At 38.3% G+C, this 19,511-nt stretch overlaps 2 protein-coding genes across 2 annotated transcripts; both read right to left on the bottom strand.

Moving 5' to 3' along the window:
- Positions 1-170: 170 nt before the first annotated feature.
- Positions 171-7,035, bottom strand: bbs7 (Bardet-Biedl syndrome 7). The gene is made up of 19 exons (XM_067518897.1): positions 6,544-7,035; positions 6,262-6,327; positions 5,508-5,570; positions 5,241-5,416; positions 4,954-5,140; positions 4,784-4,856; positions 4,578-4,685; positions 4,198-4,328; positions 3,738-3,822; positions 3,475-3,577; positions 3,164-3,356; positions 3,009-3,083; positions 2,837-2,905; positions 2,429-2,568; positions 1,908-2,072; positions 1,596-1,705; positions 1,408-1,511; positions 618-741; positions 171-535 (listed from the first exon to the last, which is right to left on the bottom strand). Exons 1-19 carry the CDS (start codon positions 6,577-6,579, stop codon positions 408-410), a joined length of 2,136 nt encoding a protein of 711 aa, XP_067374998.1. The 5' UTR covers positions 6,580-7,035; the 3' UTR covers positions 171-407.
- A 368-nt stretch (positions 7,036-7,403) lies between these two features.
- Positions 7,404-13,928, bottom strand: tmem33 (transmembrane protein 33). The gene is made up of 8 exons (XM_067518898.1): positions 13,770-13,928; positions 11,204-11,271; positions 10,174-10,268; positions 9,861-10,048; positions 9,573-9,640; positions 9,128-9,261; positions 8,694-8,777; positions 7,404-8,446 (listed from the first exon to the last, which is right to left on the bottom strand). The coding sequence occupies exons 2-8, from the start codon at positions 11,249-11,251 to the stop codon at positions 8,317-8,319; spliced, it is 747 nt and encodes a 248-aa protein (XP_067374999.1). The 5' UTR covers positions 11,252-11,271; positions 13,770-13,928; the 3' UTR covers positions 7,404-8,316.
- Between the last annotated feature and the right edge of the window lie 5,583 nt (positions 13,929-19,511).

Consider the following 19,511-nt stretch of genomic DNA (forward strand, 5'->3'; position numbering starts at 1 on the left):
TTTCATCTCATAAAATGTAAACGCTTCTTCTGGTAAGACTTTGCTTTGATGTTTTTCCTTCAGTTAGATTTTTTTCTTGCCTTGTACCTCACTTGTAAGTCGCTTTGGATAAAAGCACCTGCTAAATGACCCTCAGCCATTTTTTCAAAGAGTAACCTGCACCACCTTAGCAGCCTTGAAATGGTTTATTAATCACGACCCTTGTGTTTGGATGTTACGTGTTTAGATTAAAATACATTGATATTTAAATGTTGTACAAGATATATAAGACAAACTCATAGTATGATAACATTATCTGACTTCTACAGTTTATCCTAAAACAAAAGATTTCTTTTTACAATACAAAAATAGCACAAATAAAGACCCTTAAGATGGTATATCCTATCTAATCTACATGGTATCACCCCTCATTGAAAAAAATCTAACAGAGAATTCAAATCATAATTATCAAGTATCTCCAACAAGGAGGACACCTTGGTTTTCACATTCTGGCCTTTAAACTTGAATTTGTCGATGAAGAGGTCTGTGATCATTCCTACGTGAATAAAAAAAAGAAATTGTTACCACTAGAGCAAAAGAACAATATTGAGGAGCAAGTAAACATGAGCACTAAATACCGTAAAGCCTCTCGAGGTGTGCTGGCTGCTTCTTGTACTCCTCGAGGAGATTAGCCGACTCATCCAAGATCTTGCGATACTCTGGGATGAGGAAGTCAGCGTTCCCCTCGTGAACCTGAAGCTCCTGCCAATCACACAGAAAGAAGAGTGGAGGTAAGGAAGAGATGGACAGAGTCATCTTCTAAAAAGCCTGAGAGAATGAGAGACGATTGTTGCTTCAGCCAGTGGGGGAGTTGAGGACATTCACAATAAAGATTGAAACAATGATGATTTAGCTGAATATGATCCGACTAAAACACAAGTTGTCCGAAAGCTAAAATGCATCTTGATCTACGAGCTGCTGTCGGTGTTTGGACTGTTTGGATTCTTCTACAAAGCATTTTTTGTCTGCCCGAATACCTGGTTTGCAAAGCACCCCCACCCCTCTTTTTGCCACATCCACACAGCATACATAATGCAACATGTTTTCCTAATCTAAATACTTAGTAGTTACTAGATACTAGTTTTCTGAGGTGCACTTATAACCATATTCAATTTGTACTTTTTTTTTCCAGGAGTGGGAAACTGCTTCATTTCATTTGTGTATGTCGAGGGATAACCTTGTCAATCAATGGGGCACCCAAAGTGTTTTTGGCACCGACTGTTTAAAGTATTGATTTGGGTAACAATGGTGAATTCTGACTGTGTGGTGCTCAAATAAAAATCTAATGATCCTTTTTTTATCCTGCATAAACTATTATAGCACAGCATCAGCTTCTTTCAGTGGCTGGGACATTTAAGCAACACTTACTTTTAGTGCATCAATAAGCTGAACTTTTCTTGCCAGCAGCAACTGATACTCCAACTTTGGATGGATCATCTTAAGGGTGTGGCTCACAGAGTCATCGTTGATATCTGACAAAACCAAGACCAATTGAGACCAGATGAATTTACTGTACATTACTGGCCGGATCAAACACTAAACGACAATACACCTACCATACGAAATGTTCAGATTGATTTTCTTCTTTGTCGCTTCTTTAGAGAGGACATCACTCAGTATGGAGATGGTAGAGATGTTGTCTGACCTGAAATGGCCCTCTCCTTTGCTAAAATGACAAATTCGGAAAAGAGTTTAATACACAGAGTCCAAACTGAAACACTTGAAAAATACAAATGCAACTTTTTTTAAGCAGCATTCTACAGGAAACGGAATTTAACTTACATTTCAACTGCCTGACCTTATTTCCTCATGACCATGCAGTACAATATATACAGTACATGCCTAGAACCTTCGTACTGTGGATTTACCAGTAGGTGGCTTCAAGCTGTGTGCCCAGGAAGGTGTTGTGGAAATAGAAAGTTATGCCTTCTCCTGCGGGTGTTTTCTCGGGCACTTCAGGCAAACAGAATACCACCCAAGAGTGGATCTCTGCAAAACTGAACTGTCCCACCAGACTGAGCCTGTTCATGGGCCTGTAGGACAGACAAAAAGATACAGAGACAAAATAAAGAAGTGATCTAATATCACATCATTTTACGGCTACTACTATTAACCCTAAATTTTTATTAAGATTAGTTTGGTCCAAGATCCTGGTTCTTTTATAAATATTGATTTCTTTAACTAAAATTTTTAGTCCAACATAACATTGTATGTTTTTTTAATTAATAATACTATGATGACCAGCTAGAACGTACAATTTTTACTCCTGGTAAACAAGACTGAATCGCCATTTCATGTTGCTTCTGTCGTTACGAACAAATTACGATTACTATACAATTTTCAAACTTTAACCCAGTCCAAATTTCACTAGATTCTTTTAAAGTTTTACCGTTCTTGGTCTATGCTGTGAGTCCGCTGGTGGAGGGACAGAGGTTTGATCTGGTACTGGCGGACTTGACAGGTCTTGGGTTGCAGTCTGGGGGTAATGTAAGCCTGCAGAGTCCCATACTGTCCCTCAATAGACCTGATCTAGGAGAACAGATTATTTACAGATGTAACAAATCTGAAGCAACCGGACTGGGTGACCATTCACAAATACTATACAGTAGTTGGTTGGTAATTACTATATGAAACTGCAAGAGGGGTTTAACTGTGATTATGGGTAAAATGGTGGCACAATAAGTAAAGCACACAGTTCAGTACTGTCTCTTGATATTATCACATGTATAATACCACAAAAAGAAATCGGATTATGGTGTTAAAATGCCAAGGTCAGAGTTTTAATATGTATTTTTACCTTGAGCTCTAGTCTGGTGGTGTTGGCCTGGCATCTATATGTGGCCAGGAGGAAGTTCCCATTAGGTTGCTGAAAACAGAGTGAAGGAATCAGGGCCCTGGCAGCAGCAGTAGGTCATGACTTTATTTGTATAGTTCGTTTGCATTGTGTAGAAACAGTTTACTCAGCTCACCTCTGAATCACATTCACTAAAACTGACAACAGCTGAGTTCTTATCCACATCCAACAGGTCTATTGGAACATCGCTCTGCACAGGAGAGTAAACTTGTGAGTAGGTTTATAAGCACACGTTCTGTTGTAACCACAGGGTTTAAGGGTTGTGTCTACCTGCAGCAGCAGATTATCAATGGCGGTCTGCACCTCCAGGGTGAGGCTGTAGCTTGCGTCATCCTGGCAAAGGGTGAACTTGTCATTGACGCTGAAGATGGGCACAACAGAGACGGCTGTGCTTGACTGGGAGATCTGCTGATACTGCTCACGGCCCTGCATGACTTTAACCTGGAGCTGCTCCATCTCTGCCCTAAAAAGTAGCATTAGTGGCTAAAGTACACAATCGCTTTGAACATTGGTAGACCAAACCAATCCAGTGTACCGAAACATAATGTATAATGAGAAATTATTTTCTGTTTTCTTGATACCTTAGTGCTTCTACTTTGGACTGGGTCTCCTTACTCATCCTGACTTCATCCCCAGGGCCAGCCTCAGCCATCTGGGGCTCAGTGGTCAAACCAGTCACCCACCCTGTACAAAGTAATGGGTTTATGACACCCAGAGTAGATGTTGAACTGTCAAAACAATCTGTCTAATCAAAAATTGACTCATGTAGTTACATTCATGCTTAGAGACAAGAAACACATGATACAAAAATAGGAACATTAGGCAAACTGTTTTGAAATGCAACCTGTATAGGTGGCAGTCAAAACCTCATCGTAAGACTCCTTTCCCACACAGCCACCCTGGATGGAGGTAACACTCTCAGTCAACACCTGTAACCAAAAAAGAGAATAAAGATGGTAAAAAAGTATGCAAGACCACAACGGACAATGGTCAGGAATAAAAAAAAAATGGCGCCAAAGTATTATATGTCTGGGTATAAAAAAGAAAAAAAAAAGTTGATTTGTGCTGAACAGTATGATGTGTGACACTGACATTAAAAAGTAAAAATGTTCATCTTTGGCTAAGCATCACATATACTTAACCAAAGTTTCACATTTGCTTCTCTGCATGATGTGATTCCTCAGCCTTTGAATCGTATTGTAATGCTACTACAGTATTTGAGCTACAAATTAGTGTGAACAGGGATGGAAACTGAAGCAAGCACATATTCCATATTCGATGAGATGCGCTAGGTATTAACTCACATGCTCAAAGCGTAATGTGGGCTCACTGTTGCTGTCAAAACCATAGACCTCCACTGTCCCATCATCCCTGCCCACAAGAATGTCGTTCACGCCATCTCCAATAATGTCATAAGTGTCAATGCAAAGAATTCCTGATGGGACACAGAAAAGTATAAATCCTAACATGTTGGAGGACCGTTAAAATAAAAATAGGTCAATGATATGGTCATGTAGGGTTCTAACCCTAGCACCAATACGTAAGAACATCTGCTGCAAGGTAAAATTCATATGCCAGATATACTTCATATATAATTCATATGTCAGAAATACTTGGTATAAATTTGTATTTAATTGTCTAAAAAAACATGCAATACCTTCCTATGGTCTCATAAATAATTTACCTCCTTTCTTTTTGTCATTGTCAATCTCCCATTTTGTTGCAGCTGAGTGTTCACCGATCTGGACTAATCCTATTTTTCCATCTGTAGTTCCATACAGGATTTCATCTCCTGTACAAAAATTATTAACACTGTGTTAGATCTGTTTAATATATAGCAGTCCAGCATTTTATTGTTGTAATAAAAATCACACAAATATCTCATTTTGCCTCCATCTTTGTTGTACAGTTCTAAGACAGATGGTGGGCCAGGGACTTCAAAGTCATATGCAAGCTCAGATCCCTAGAGACAAACAAAACAAGACAAAGAATAGGAAATATGATTGTTCTGATTGTTTTATTGCATTGAAGGTAGAACAGTAAGTTTGAGCTTTGGGTACCTGCAAGACTCTGAGAACCCGATCTTGGCATGCCAGGATCGGAACCAGGCGAGTCAGTTTTTCTGAGGTCAAACATGTGATATCATTGATTTTGTCTCCAGAAAGGTAATAGTCCTGATCTTTGCAGTCACAGTAGTGGTTGTAGATGTAACTTGCACACACAAAGAGGTCAGCGCCCGACACATGCCTGGAAAAGAAATGATCCCACCACTGAGTAAGATGAAAACCAAACAGATCTGCAACACAACAGTCAGTCAAACAGTGTTAAATGAAATTAGGATCCTTACATGGCGTTTATGGTCTCAGTGAGGTTGGCTTCAAAGGTGAGAAACTGTTTGCCTTTCTTGGTGAATCCTCTGACCTGAGAACCAGAACAGACAAAGATCTTCTCCTGTGGAGTTCCCACAGCCCCTCCAAGGTCCATTCTTGTTATCTTTTGCCCTGGGAGTGTTTTGAACACGGGCTGAAACAGTCAGATTCATCAAATTTATTTCACTCTCACTGACATTACAACAATAAGAAATGAAAAATCCCAGCTGAGTCAAGATACCTACCACTGCCTCTCCCTTCTTCATTCCAAAACATGTGAGTATACCATCGTGATCAGCAATAGCAACCTGGAAAGAAGGGACACTAATCATGCAGCATGAAGCTGTACTATTAACTGTCTATATGATTAAAAGGTCAAAGAAACAAATAATGTGCACATGTTTTTAAACATACAAGCATTTTAAAGTGATCTTTTTAAAATGATCATTACTTTTTCCTTTAATGCTGTGCTATTCTATGTTTTATATGTTTTTAGGCTTTACATGTTTTATGTTTTATTCCTGGTCTAAATCCGCTTGTGTAGCACTTTGAGATTTGTTAGCAAATGTAAAGTGCTTTATAAATAAAATTAATTATTATTACATGTTTTATGGACTGTGATATTTAGACTCTTGTTTAGGCAGATGTCTGAAGAGTCCCAAATTTACTATGTGGCATAAACCACAACCAACCAACAGCCCCAAACTTATAGCCGCTATTGGAAACCTTGTAGAATAGACAAGCAGATGGTATCCCACAGCCCCGCAATATACCTGCGAAAACTGTGTACAAGTGTACCAAGAAAAATTGGTGCCATTTCAAAAGGTGGTCACAGCGAATACTGATTTGATAACTAATAAATAGCAACTTTTCCTGGGATTATTTCAGGATCCTCACTTTCGATGCCAAAAAACATTTGCACGGTGCTGTAGATAAAACACTATGAACATTTTAGATTGGCAGATAAGTAGTGACATTCTTATGTTAGGAGTAGGTTACCTTCTGGGTTGCCCTTTTTCCTAAAGCTGGAAGCAGTCTCATTGTTTTCTGGGATGTCACCCCAACCTGACATGACAAAACAGTAAAGACCACGTACAGAGCTATACATGAGGCTGCAACATGAATCTATAACGTTCTGAAAGCGATGCTCTTAAATTGACTGTATTCAAATGCACTACGCAGAACGGATATGACTGTGAATGCGTACAATTGAATTAAGACTATAACTAATAAATTTACAGTAAATACAGTAAAAAAAAAACCAACTTCACTTTGTTTTACCTGAACGTAATCAACTCGATTTAAATGAATCTCCATCTTCTTTCTCCACTCTTCTTATTTACAGGGGGAAAGTATAGAGCAAATCTTCCAAGTTGGCTATTCGGGTAAACTAGCAGCAGAGATCGTCAGTTGCAGTCCACCGGAGCCATCTGCCAACATGCAAAACTTGCTAGTACAATTGTCTTCTTAAAAAGAAAACGACGGTACTGGTACAGGGAGTGGGATTATCAAGGGCCAGAAGATTAGCGTGCGTTAGAGAGCCAACAGTTGCTAGCAAGCTAATTGCCCAACTCGGCTTATTCGCTGGTGAGGTTTAACGAAATGTACCAACCGACATAAAACGCATTAAGATAATCACCCTCCGTATACATAGTAAAACAGAACTGACTTCGTTTGAGACAAGCACTAAACATAAACAAGCTACACTCTATCTTAGAGCGAGCTAAACGCAGGGTCGGTTGTCAACGGCAACGCTGTGGTAACAAGATTCTTAACTATTGGATGAGACCTAAAATAGCAAGATGAAGCTGTGTTCTGATTGGTTGAGTGTGCTCCGCTAAATCCAACAGGATTTTAATAGAACACCGAAATATATAGTCCATAAACTGATTTATATCGTAATATTATGGTCTTCACAATATTATGCAACATATTTAAGATATTTTTACATATTTTCTCTGCACTCTAGACGCCGATAAAATGCGGAGACTAGTAACAAAGCAAATTGACAGTGGTGACATTTTTAAGTAGCCAATATAACACTAGACATATTTTGTAGTAATAGTGTTATTCATCTCTTTGATATTTGCTCATTATTCGGCCATGATAAACTACAGTAATGACAAAGGGAAAAAAAAACAGACGTTATTAATAGTTTTATTGGTTTAATTAAGAGATTTTTTTTCCCCGTGTAATAAAAATGTGGTCTGCCTGCCTGTCGGTAAATAAACACATTTAACATGGCAGAAACAAATTACAGCATGCAGTCAGCCAGACATCTGATAACAAATGAAGGAAGCAAACAGATTTAAATTAAAAACAGATTTCAAACTGAGAGACAATGGCAAAAGGTACAAAAGCATGGCCAGTGCTGTGCAAATCATTTCAAACAGGAATCCTGCAGCAAATGGTGACAGGTACCTCACAGTATTCTATAAAATACAGCAGATATCTTGTTTCTCAATTCAAAACCCATTTTGATATTATACCTACATTTAAATAGTGAATCGATGGCATTGAAAAAACAGAATTAAAGTTAGGCATTTAGACACAAGCATCTAAGGCTTTGCACACACAGGAAACTGGACTAGGTAGAAAAATCCTCCAGTCATCCAAGCACAATATGACTACTTAAAGAAAATGAATTATGCATAATAACATTTTAAGTTAATCTCATCATGTTAATGTTTCATCACAGAATAAGCTAATTTCATGAATAAATATGGATAAAAAAAAGAAAAGAGCATCAGTTGACACAGCGAAAACACAGCTGATGTTTACTTTGCTCTGTTCAGTGAACCTAAGAAAAGAAGGGATGTCCACCGCTTAAATGAGGTCATATTCAGACGATAGGAAATGAGATGTCAGTGCATTACCAGCTGCTCTTCAAGTGTACTCACATACACAGAGAAGTTGGAGCACAGGCTGTAAAGTTGACATTCAAAAAACAGTTCCTTCTTTCGATGGCATTGTCTGTCCCCATCAAAGTTTAAGTCACATCCTAAACCGTGGAAAAACAAAATATAAAGAAAACTAAACTTTTCCACAATGTAATCACACTCCTGTGGGGGCAAGGCGGCTGATGAAGGCGATACTACTGAGGCACATCCTCCTGAAAAAGGCAGGGCAGGCAGGCTTCATGATGAAATGCTCCAGAAGAATTCGCAGCTCTGTGAACAAGGTGCTGGGGTGGAAAAACATTTGTTTAATACCGAGCGCTGATGGCTTAGTAAAGTCAGTATGTTTTGTTACTTCTGAATAGCAGACATAATTCAGGTACAAGGACTAATGTGTGGTCAAAATAAAGCATTAACCAAAGTACTTTGGTTCTACCATTTAAAAAGTCAGTTGATCAGTTGATATTTTAATAAGATTCTTTTAATCACATGATATTTCTTCTTGTGATTTTATTTTACTATTCAACATCTTACCGGCAGTATGGGTTTCTTCTGGATGTGTAGCGGAGAGTGAGGAATCTGTAGTAGATAAAAGGCAGCAGCAAGCTTCCCTGGCCACTGTTGACAAGATCAAATCAACACATAATGTAAAACCGACTTTTACAATCGTAGATTGTTTAATCTAATGCAACACAGCACTGATTTAGCTACTAAAAAATTGCATATGGAAATAATGAGTAGCAGAATACTGTTGAAGCTGACTTAACATGTTTAGTGGAGAAACACTGATTTGTAGTTACTTTGCAACTCTGTGTCTACATACAAATAACAGCCGTTTATCTTGCTGTATACAGCAAGATAAACAGTACGAAGGTTCTGTCCTCCAACACTGAAACAAAAATCAACAGCTCCACTGTACTTCTACCAGACTGTATTAGTAACTACTATGACTGCAGGTGTGACAATACCTGAATAGCATGAAAACAGTAGCTGGCATCAAGAAGATCTCATTACAGGCAATAAACTTTAGGATGTTCTGTTGATTGGATGTTAGCTTGTCCAGGAGGTTTCTGATAAACATCAGGCTGTTGGGGCCCATGGACTGTAAGAAAATTTTTAATTTAAAAGCGGCAGCAAGTCAAAGTTTTCAGTAAGGCGCAGAGATTGAATGAACAGAAACTGATAACCAATGTACAGAAAAACACATTATCAATCATCGGTTTATTTAATTTGATTTTTAGCTTGAATTTTCTGAAGAATGTGTGGTTGATTTATCAGGTAATTAAAAAAACATTTGGCTGCTAGTAATGTCCCATCTGGGCATTATGCAGGGCTCTGCAAACAGCTTTCTGTCATACATTTTTAAAAAATGGCAATAAAAGTCACAGCAGGTTATTGCTGCCTCATACTCACATCAAGGACTTTCTTGGTGTAGGTAGTAGCATGAAGCAAGGAGAAGAGAAAGACTGGGAAGATGCTCACTGGATATTGGGTGTTAAGGCTCAATAATAATGGGAAAACAATATACCTCCCAACTATAGGGGCCACACAATTGGTAAATGGCTATTATAATAAAAATATAAATATAAAAATACTCGGAATTGAGCAGATTTATGAAACTTCCCAACCACTACAGATAAGCAATGTAGGACCAAGTAAACTATTTAAACCTCTTCTGTGTTTGTCAAGGTGAAAGGATACTTGTAATGGGGTAGGAGTTGACCAGGATGAGTGAGTAGAGAAGGTAATGGCAGCTGTCTTCCTGGAGAGCCTGGGCCAGGAAAGCTCTATTAAGCTGGAAGCGTGGAAGTCTTTGATGCAAGCGTAGTGCACTCGTGAGTGCATTAGCTAACAAGGCTCTCTGATAGAAATTAGCTGCTGCATAGGGCCTAAAACACAGAAACAGTAACACATATGGTCTACACAAGCTGACAAAAGAGAATAGGTGAAAGCAGTTATTGCTGAATAAATATTACAATGTCAGTTAATAAACAAAGTCATTGCCTGCACTCACCCCAAAACAGGAAGAATAAACATTATGGAGCAGTAGACAGTGAAGAGACGTGACAGCCACATTGCAGTTTCCAGCTTGTTGCTCATTAAAAATTGCTGTGAAAGAAATTTGTTTTAATTTTACACATAGAAAACAAACAAGATGCTAAGTATTAAACTTGCTCCATCATTTGTGATTCAAAAATATGGATGATTGGTATGAAAGGAAGTGCCGGGTCACCTTTGTTTACTGCTATGATGTGCTGCATTAGGACATTTCAAAGGACAGAATAAGTCTTTTCTTTTTCTTTTGTAAAGTGATTTTCTGAGAGGTTCAGACCCTCACCCCAGTTTGCTCAATATAGCAGTTTATTCTGCCGTCGCATTAAATGTCTTGAAACAAGATACAGTTGTACTCAAACAACCTGCTGCTTCAGCTGACATTGTCAAAGTAAAGTAATTTTAAAATTTTAAATGTTGGCTCTACCTAAACTGTCCAGTTCTAGTACACTGTAAGGGGAACAATGAAATTGTGCAGACATACACAACTGAAACAGTCAAATATATACTTGTGACGTAAAGATAAATCTGTGAATTTGTAAATCGTGGAACCAATAACACAGACCACCTGCACAATTCAAAAGTACTACAGCCCTGAAATTAACTTTCTATCACAAAGCTCAATCTGTGAACTAACTAAACTCTGAATACTGAGATTTTCATAAAATTGGGATAACTGTCACATGTAATATGAGCAAACACGATAAGCGCCTGTACCCCAGGAATTGCAGGAGTAGTTTTCCTAGGCTATTTGCAAAGAGAGACAAAACTAGTGCTCCTTAGATAAATGCCCACAAGTTTCAAACGCAGAGCTTTATGCTTACAATGCATCCTGATCCACCTGACAATAAAACGTTCCCCATAGAGCCAATGAACTCAGAGCAATTCTGTATCTTTGTCTATAGGATCAGTGTAGAGCTTCGTAAAGGGTGAGAAATAATAGCAATATCTAACAGTCTAATCTAACTGTGTAGGTCAAACAACCAACTTACCAAAGGCCCTGGCTGGGGAGGAGGGTTTTGTTGGTTTGCGTCAGCCATTTTTGGGAGGGTGGGTCTCTCTGTCAGAAAGACCAGTCACAATATGAGGCAACACTTAGTAAGAAGCATGACTAAATACATGACAGCAACCCATGTTTATTTATTTTACCAAAAACAAGTAATAAATCATTATACATGGGTGTACAAATTATGTGCTAGAATCTTTTAGAAAGAATATTTCTCACACTACTGAATTATTAACAAAGATGATTTAGAAACCTCATAGGGATGATAAAGTTTTTGGAAAAAGTTACTTATGTTTGTTAAGGAGTAGCTGAGCCGCACAGCATAAAATAAGTCCAGTTTTAGAGAGAATTTGCTTCTTTTCTGTCTCATGTGATAATACATAAACCATCTTTCAATATGGCACAAAAAATAAGCTGAAAAGGCCACCCAGAATTGGATTTTAGTTTTTGAGCCTTCACTGAAAATTTAATTAGCAACTAAATGAACCATGGAGATAAATACAAGTTTCTTCACATACTATTTAACTTTAGCAAACCAGAAAGAGGCTGTGATTTTAAAAGCATTTTTGATCCTTACTGCAAAATATGCAGAAGACTGTCAATACACAGAAATATTCAGTAATCAAAAACAAGTCAGGCACTTGAAAAAATATCGATCTTCACTGTATATACAGTGTAATGCAACCACAAGGGGGCACAATCTAGTGTCTTCTTGTGCCAGGATAAATGGAAGATTAAAGGGTAACAGCAGCAACACAGAATAAGTGAGTGAATGAGAGGGACCCAGGTGGAACGGTGAGGTTACAGGGAGAAGAGGTGCTGAAATCGAGGACTTTAAGTACTTCAGGTCAACGGTTCAGAGCAATGGAAAGTGTGGAAAAGACGCGAAGAGGTGAGTGCAAGCAGGTTGGAACAGGTAGAGAAAAGTGTAAGGTGTGTTGTGTGATAGAGTATCAACGAGAATGAAAGGAAAGGTGTTGAAGACGGTGGTGAGACCAGAGATGTTGTTCGGCTTAGAGACAGTGGCACTAAAGAAAAGACAGGAGGCAGAGCTGGAGGTAGCAGAGCTTAAGACGTTGAGGTTCTCTTAGGGAGTGACAAGCATGGACAGGATCAGGAATGAGAACACGGAGTTAGATGTGTTGGCGATAAAGTCAGAGAGGCCAGATTGAGTTGGTTTGGACATGTTTAGAGGAGAGACATGAATATTTTGGTAGAAGGATGGTGAGGTTGGAGCTGCAAGGAAGGAGGTCTAGAGGAAGACCAAAGAGGAGATTTATGGATATAATGAGACAGGACATGAAGTTAGTTGGTGTGAGAGAAGAGGATGCAGAGGACAGGGTTAGATGGAGGCACATGACTCGCTGTAATGTCCACTGAAGAGGAACAGCTGAAAGGAAAAGAAGACGACTGTATATACAAAGTATACATTAAACAAATGGGTTTTCTGTCAGAAAGTTTCATAAAAAGCTTTACAATTGAATTTTATAATCTGAATAACACTGTAAAATAAGAGCAATACAATACCTAACTATCAGCTACATCAGTTGTTTCAGAGATTTTTTTTTAAGATCTTTATCGATTGGAATTTAAAGGACCCAGTAATAGATTTTGAAATTGATTCTTTTGGATCTAATTTGTGTAGTACATGTAAATAAATCCCATTAAACATCCCTATGACATCCTTATATTAAAATGTCTCTCTACTTCTAGCAGAAAATTGAGAGATGTCATCCGGAGGAGTATTTTAGCTAGAAGCACACAAGTATCAGTTTAAGTTCAAAAGCATGAATGTACATTTACACCCACTTCTAAAGCCATAGAAAGAAATGAGGAAATTGGTTTAGTCGCCCTTTAATACTGGATTTCACCATCTTCGTTTATACTGGAAAAAACCAGTAGGGACAAGTGGAAGTCTTACTAACACTTACTGAGTCCATAAAGGACTGAGCCAACTCTGCACTTCTACTGCTTACCTTCCTAAAAGTGTGATCGCCCACAATCTTAATAACTAATGTTAGTTCTGGCAGAATACAAGATACATATATATATGTTTAAGGCTAATTAGGGAGTTTCGGTAAATTAAACTCATGATCATTTCATACGCCGGTGCCGACTGCAGGGGAAATGGGAGCTATACTAGCTCACCCAACGTTAGCATCGGCTAGTTATGAATGAGTAGCTAAGTTGATGACTAGGCTCAATGCCACTTTAATGAATCCAGCACAAATGCCAAAACAAACTAAATCTTGTCGTTGGTTACTGATTACAAGTAGGTTGGTAAAGAATCGCTTTACATGTAAAGTTACCCTAACGCATTTCTCGACTGCTGATGTCAAACGGCTAGCGTTTGCGGCAGGTGAGTCTAGAAGATTCTGTTACCATCGTTACTAGCATGTTAGCATCAGATAACGTTAGCTGTCTAGCCTCTCGCTAGCTTATGGATTTCTCCTTCGCCTACTATCCTTGGCCGTTGCGGCTCCTTAAGGATGACCGTACACAATTAAATATCCTGGTTATTGATAATAAAAACAATACAACATGCAGCTCACCAATGTCCAATTAGCTCGTTGGGTGCCAGGTAAAATGTGACAGATAGCTTATAGTGATGTGTCATGAGCAAAAGATGCGGCTCTGAGAGCCGATGCTTTGTAGTGAATCAGAAGAGCCGGCTCGCATCGAGTGAGAGCCGGCTCCCAGTTTTTTCCTTTCGCTGCTTACCTCAGTGCTCAGCCTGATCTCTGCTTACGGCAGAACTTTGTTTTGATTGGTCAGCAATGGCATCGCGGCCAATCACATGTGAGGATATGGGATCATATCATTATGTAAAAACAGAGAGTCGGGTGGCAGGAAGTGGAGCGGTGCTCCACTGCAAGTTAACTTTCTGTCAGATAGCGGTGAGGAGAGTCTGTACTGTTGGTGTAGTTGAAACTATGAGTGACACCCGAATGAGAAGCAGCATCTGGCTCCAGTTTAAAGATAATGGAAACAGCAAAGCAGAGTGTGTTCACTGCAAGATGAAAATTACTTTAAGAGCAGGTTCCACCACAAACCTGCAAAGACATATGAGAACTGTCCATTCTATAGTGCAGTTAGAGGGCAAGCTAGCACACATCTACAATCCTGGTGTGTCTCATCCCATAAAAACAGCAAGTGAAGCAGCATCTACAGGCTTCCCCACACATGCAGGTACAACCTCTCCTACTGCAACTCAAAGCAAAATAAGCTTAAGTTATAAGTTTATACCGAAAGTGATGACCCCACCCAAACAGCACAGCATTGATGAAGAGTTGGCTAAAATGATAGCTACTGATTTCCAACCCTTTTCCATTGTGGAGGACAGAGGCAAGTAGAGGACAAAGTGGTGCTGTGTGAGCAACTGTGCCCTGTGGATTTATTTGCTGTTTTGTTGTTAATTTGTGCAATAAAAAGTTTGATTAAATATTAAACAAAAAAATGGTTTTGTAACAGAATAAATGCACAAAATCAGGCAATTATAAGGATTCTCATGAAAACACTGCACATGAAAGGATTTTCAACAAACAAACCATGAGGTTTTGCAAAGGTGGTAAAATAAAGGCCTATAAAACAATACTAAATTAAGAGCCGCTCAGGAGTCGAAAGAGCCGGCTCTTCTTTAGGAGCTGAGCCAAAAGAGCCGGCTCTCTGAAAAGAGCCGAACTTCCCATCACTAATAGCTTATGGCTACGCTGAAGTAAGCGATCAGGTGACCTTTGGAGCGAGAAGGCAAATAACTCTCGCGATGTTTTAGACTCGTGGTCACACGCAATACTTCCCTCTAGTGGACAAGCAATTAAATATACGTCAATGCAGTTTTTTTTTTTTTTTTTACAATCATTAAAACCGAGATTTATTTATGACGTGTAAAATCACGTGACAATAAATTGCACTGGGCATAAAGACTTACTTGGGTACCTAATTCAAATTATGGCTGAAAATAAAGACGATTCTGTCTATATAAAACAGATAAATTATGTGGTTAATGATTCAACGTTTTTGCATATTGTGGTTAATCCTTCACTGAACCATCCCTATCAAAGCAAGATGTTTTTATTACAGTGATCTTACTTCTTCAAATGGTTGCAATTTAAAGGCAAATTAAACCAACAAACCTGAAACTGTGGACATTTGCTTATAAACTTTTGGTTACATTTCTAAGTCATATTTACTACAATATTAATATTTCTAAGGCATATGTATTACAGAGAGGTTAGTGAGAAAGTTGTTGAAATAGCAGAGATTTGCCACATATGCTGCTTTGAATATATGAATATATGATAACAGCACGTGTCTTGTGGGCAAATTTGCACCTCTTGCAAGGCTCACTTAAAAATAAAATTGAGTTTGGTCATGTGGAAAACCCTTTTGCCCTGAAATGAAAGGATGCACATAAAAGAGCAACATTCTGTGCATTGTCTGGATCAAGGACACTTTGACACGTGGAACGGAAGAACTGGGGAATGTTAGGGAAGGTTCTGCCGGAATTAATGCTCAAACGCAAGTCTCCGTCTCTTATCTCTTAGAGCCAGTGGGTGTTTTGAAGTAAACGACACGGATGCTCACAGAGTTCTCTTGACTGTGCTCTGGTTTTTGAGCATCACATCCGCAGACGCAGAAACCTGCAGAGCGCGCATGCACCGAGGTCAACGCCCACATTTCATCAACCGCTCAGAAACGGACTCCTCTTTAAAAAAAAACAACTTTCAAATATTCAAACATCCACGTGTTTTACTAAGCATCATTAGTCTTTCTGGAATTTTGCAGATAATGTTAGGATTTGTCAAACATTCTCTTCTCCTCTTTCTTTTCTTTTTTCTTTTTTACTTTTTGTACCTAAAATGATCATGTAAATGATATTTGTTATGCTGCCACACGAGGGCGCACTCGACCAGATCATATTGCTGCAGGTTGGCCTATACCCTGTGTCGGATAAATATTTTAGCTTTAAGTGCACCTTATTTGGTCCCAACATGTTTTAAAATCTTACATCTGACTGCTACTGTAGCGCATATATCCGCAGAATATTGGCACGAGTGTCGCAGGATGATGTGTTTGCTGCAGATGCCATTTGAAAATATAGGCAGTGTAAGCACTGTAGAATCTAATTATTTCTTTGCAAAACCTAATTAGGCATTAAAAAAGGTTAACGCCAGCGCCTGAAACGTTTTTGTTTAATAATCCCATTACTGACGGCTCATCATGTATAAAATGGTGCAGGAGGACACAAGTTTCCACTTGTTAAAGGGAATCTCTGAGAAATAGTCGCAGATTTTTTGACACTATCTGCGATTGGGAATTAGGGCTTGTAATTAAACTGCGGAGACTCAGCACAGCACACAGAGTAAGTAAGGCTGCAGCGTCCTGCCTCGCATGCATTTTCTATGTTTAATTGATGATTCTGCCTGCCTGTTGCAAAAACATTGTCACTATTCTCGGATTTTTTTTCTTTATAATATGTCGTATAATTCGTGGCTCATGACAGAGCTGTTTGAAGAGCTCTGAGAATAGAGCTTGATTAATTTTTTTAAGCGTCAGCTCCTTTCGGACCATTACCAGCCGCTAGAGAGCTCAAGGTGAGAATTTAAATGAGACAAGCTTGAGTTTTAATTTGTGCGGGCTACTGGGGAACAGCTGTGTGATGCTTTGGAACGTTTTCAGAGAGAAATATACAATGCGCTACAAAATTATAAAAAAGGTCTGTTAAATGTCACCGTGTTGCTGCATTAATGAGGAAATAATAATCAAATATCTCCGATTGCGAAAACATTTCAACGAGTGTTTTAATCGAAACCTTCACACTAAAAAAAGAATTCTTGACTGTCCATCGTTTTATTTATGGGATAAATCACTTTGAATAAACAAGCTTTTTCTTCTTCGAACATCTTTGCGCACTTCTCCCCTCCCCTGTGCACCGGTCAACCTCCACAACGACACCATCACATTTTAACTTTATTTTTAAAAACTAAAAACAAATATTAGCATAGTAGCAAGTTATTCTATAATAACGTCTTTAAATATGTATTAAAATTAAAGTCAGATGATGATGTTGCATTTAAATGTGTAAATAATGTGCGTAAATGCTGTTTTGTGTTGAAAAATCTGGTAAACTCTATAAAAAATATTATTACTATTATTATTATTGGTAGTAGTAGTAAAAGTAGTAGTGGTAGGATTTAAGAGTGTCCCCATAATTTATAGGCTTTAGTTTTTCTTATTCGTTTTCTTCCTAAAACATATATCTTGTCAACCTGGTTGCACTTCTTTATTCTTCCATATTTTCCTTAAAAAAGATTCTGCATCTACGGTTTCCAAGCGAAAAGGCACCAAAAAGAAAAGTGAGTGACAGACCAAAGCGAACGGCCTCGAAAAGGAATAAAACGTCGCGTTTAGTGAAGTGAATGCGCCTGTAATGGCTCAGTCTCTGGATCTATGGGGCCAAAACAAACAGGGTGTGGAAGAGGATGAAAACCAGGACAAGCGAGGAAGACGACGTGAAGAAAGAGTGGGTTTGATAGGGAGGGAAAGAAGGACACGGCGAATTTCCCTCGAACTGGTTAAAGGAACAATAAAGGGAGTTATCAACAGACCCCTCTGCCTTTAATCTCTTTGTTGCCTGATTTCAGAAGGCGTTTCACGTAAATCACAACCCAGTTCAAGTCTTTCTTACAATGGGCTGAAATGGTTTATATTGGATGTAAAATGCCTGCACATGCTTCGATAAAATATATTCTAATCTCTTTCTTTTTTCTTCATTTACTTAAAAACAAAATCACAGCTGTTCTTTTATATCTTACGATGTCAATATTGTTACGATATATATATATATATATATATATATATATATATATATATATATATATATATATATATATATATATATATATATATATATATATATAATTTTTTAATGGGTAGTCAGTAAATGCACCTTAGCAGTTTCAGTAACTAAGCCCGCACTCATGTTGACAAATTACATTTTTAAAACGTTTAAACTTTTCTAAAAATGCTCGAACTTTAAAAGAAAAAACACTCTGGACTGAGAGTTTCTGCGGGATGGAGATGGAGGCTTTGCTTTGCTTTATTGCAGAATTGTTCACTTCAGTGTCATGTTGAGAGCAACAACTTGAAATCTATATTATTGTTTTGCACACTTTCTTTTTGCACATTTGCACGAGCATAAAAATCAAGTTATCTTGATATTTCCCATAATAGACATTTTATTATGTTGTTGTTTTTGTTGTTGCTTTAATTGTCAACTGTACTGGTTATTGTATGTAGTACATGTGAATTGTGGAGCCTGTCAAAGATGAATTTCTGTCACTGGATGGGACAGACAATCAAGTTAATCTCAGTTTTAATCTTAATCTTAATGATCACCAGAGTGATTCCAGGGGAAGGCCAATAAAATCCCACATGCTTTGGAGCATAAAGAGTAATACAGATGGAGAATTTTTTAAATGAATTGTGAATGATGTGCAACATTTTTAATTCCGTATTTTCAAAACAAAATCGCTATCTGTACAATATTAATAATAATGTTAAATAATTAAGTAATAGTGTTCAATAAAGAGCAATTTTGATTAAAGCAATGCTCCTAAATGGAGAGATATGTTTTATTTTGTTTTTGTTGATAAAAGCACACTGGTTTTGGCCCCGTTACTTCTCCAAAGCCTGGAGGGAACCGGGTGCCCGCAGTGAATCCTGAACCACAAACTATTGACATAGAAAGCAAAGGGGATCCACCAGAAAGCTGACTTTTTCCTTTTTGGGAGTAAAGCTATGTTTGTTTCTGGGTTGAATGGGGGCCTATAATGGAACTGATGGCATCAGGATTGTCACCACAAATGGTCTGGGCGTTTTGCAAGGCTGTTTGACAGAGCCTATTATATCATTGGTCACGTCCCTCCACTCCTTGCTCGCTTGGGTTTGAATGGGAGTGAATTAATCAAATGGTTGGAGAGAGATCAGCCAACTTAATGCACTTTGTGTAAAGGTCTGCGGTGATCTGAGACCCCCGGCCCTCCTGCTACCTGCACTGTTTTCATCTCAACATGTCTGAGCTGCAAGCAGACCGAAAACACAAAGGGGCATTTAATGTGGCACTAAAAACAGAACTGGTTGTGACCTTTTTTTTTCAATGGGTGTTTAAAAATATAATTCTTACTTTAACATTCTTTCCATACAGAGCTTGCACTGACATGAGGGCAATTTCTGTGAATCTCTCTACCATCCTTCAATATTACATCAGGTCAACTATTATACTTTTAATAAGT

The sequence above is a fragment of the Channa argus genome, chromosome 10, assembly GCF_033026475.1.
Source record: "Channa argus isolate prfri chromosome 10, Channa argus male v1.0, whole genome shotgun sequence".
Taxonomy (NCBI): Eukaryota; Metazoa; Chordata; class Actinopteri; order Anabantiformes; family Channidae; genus Channa; species Channa argus.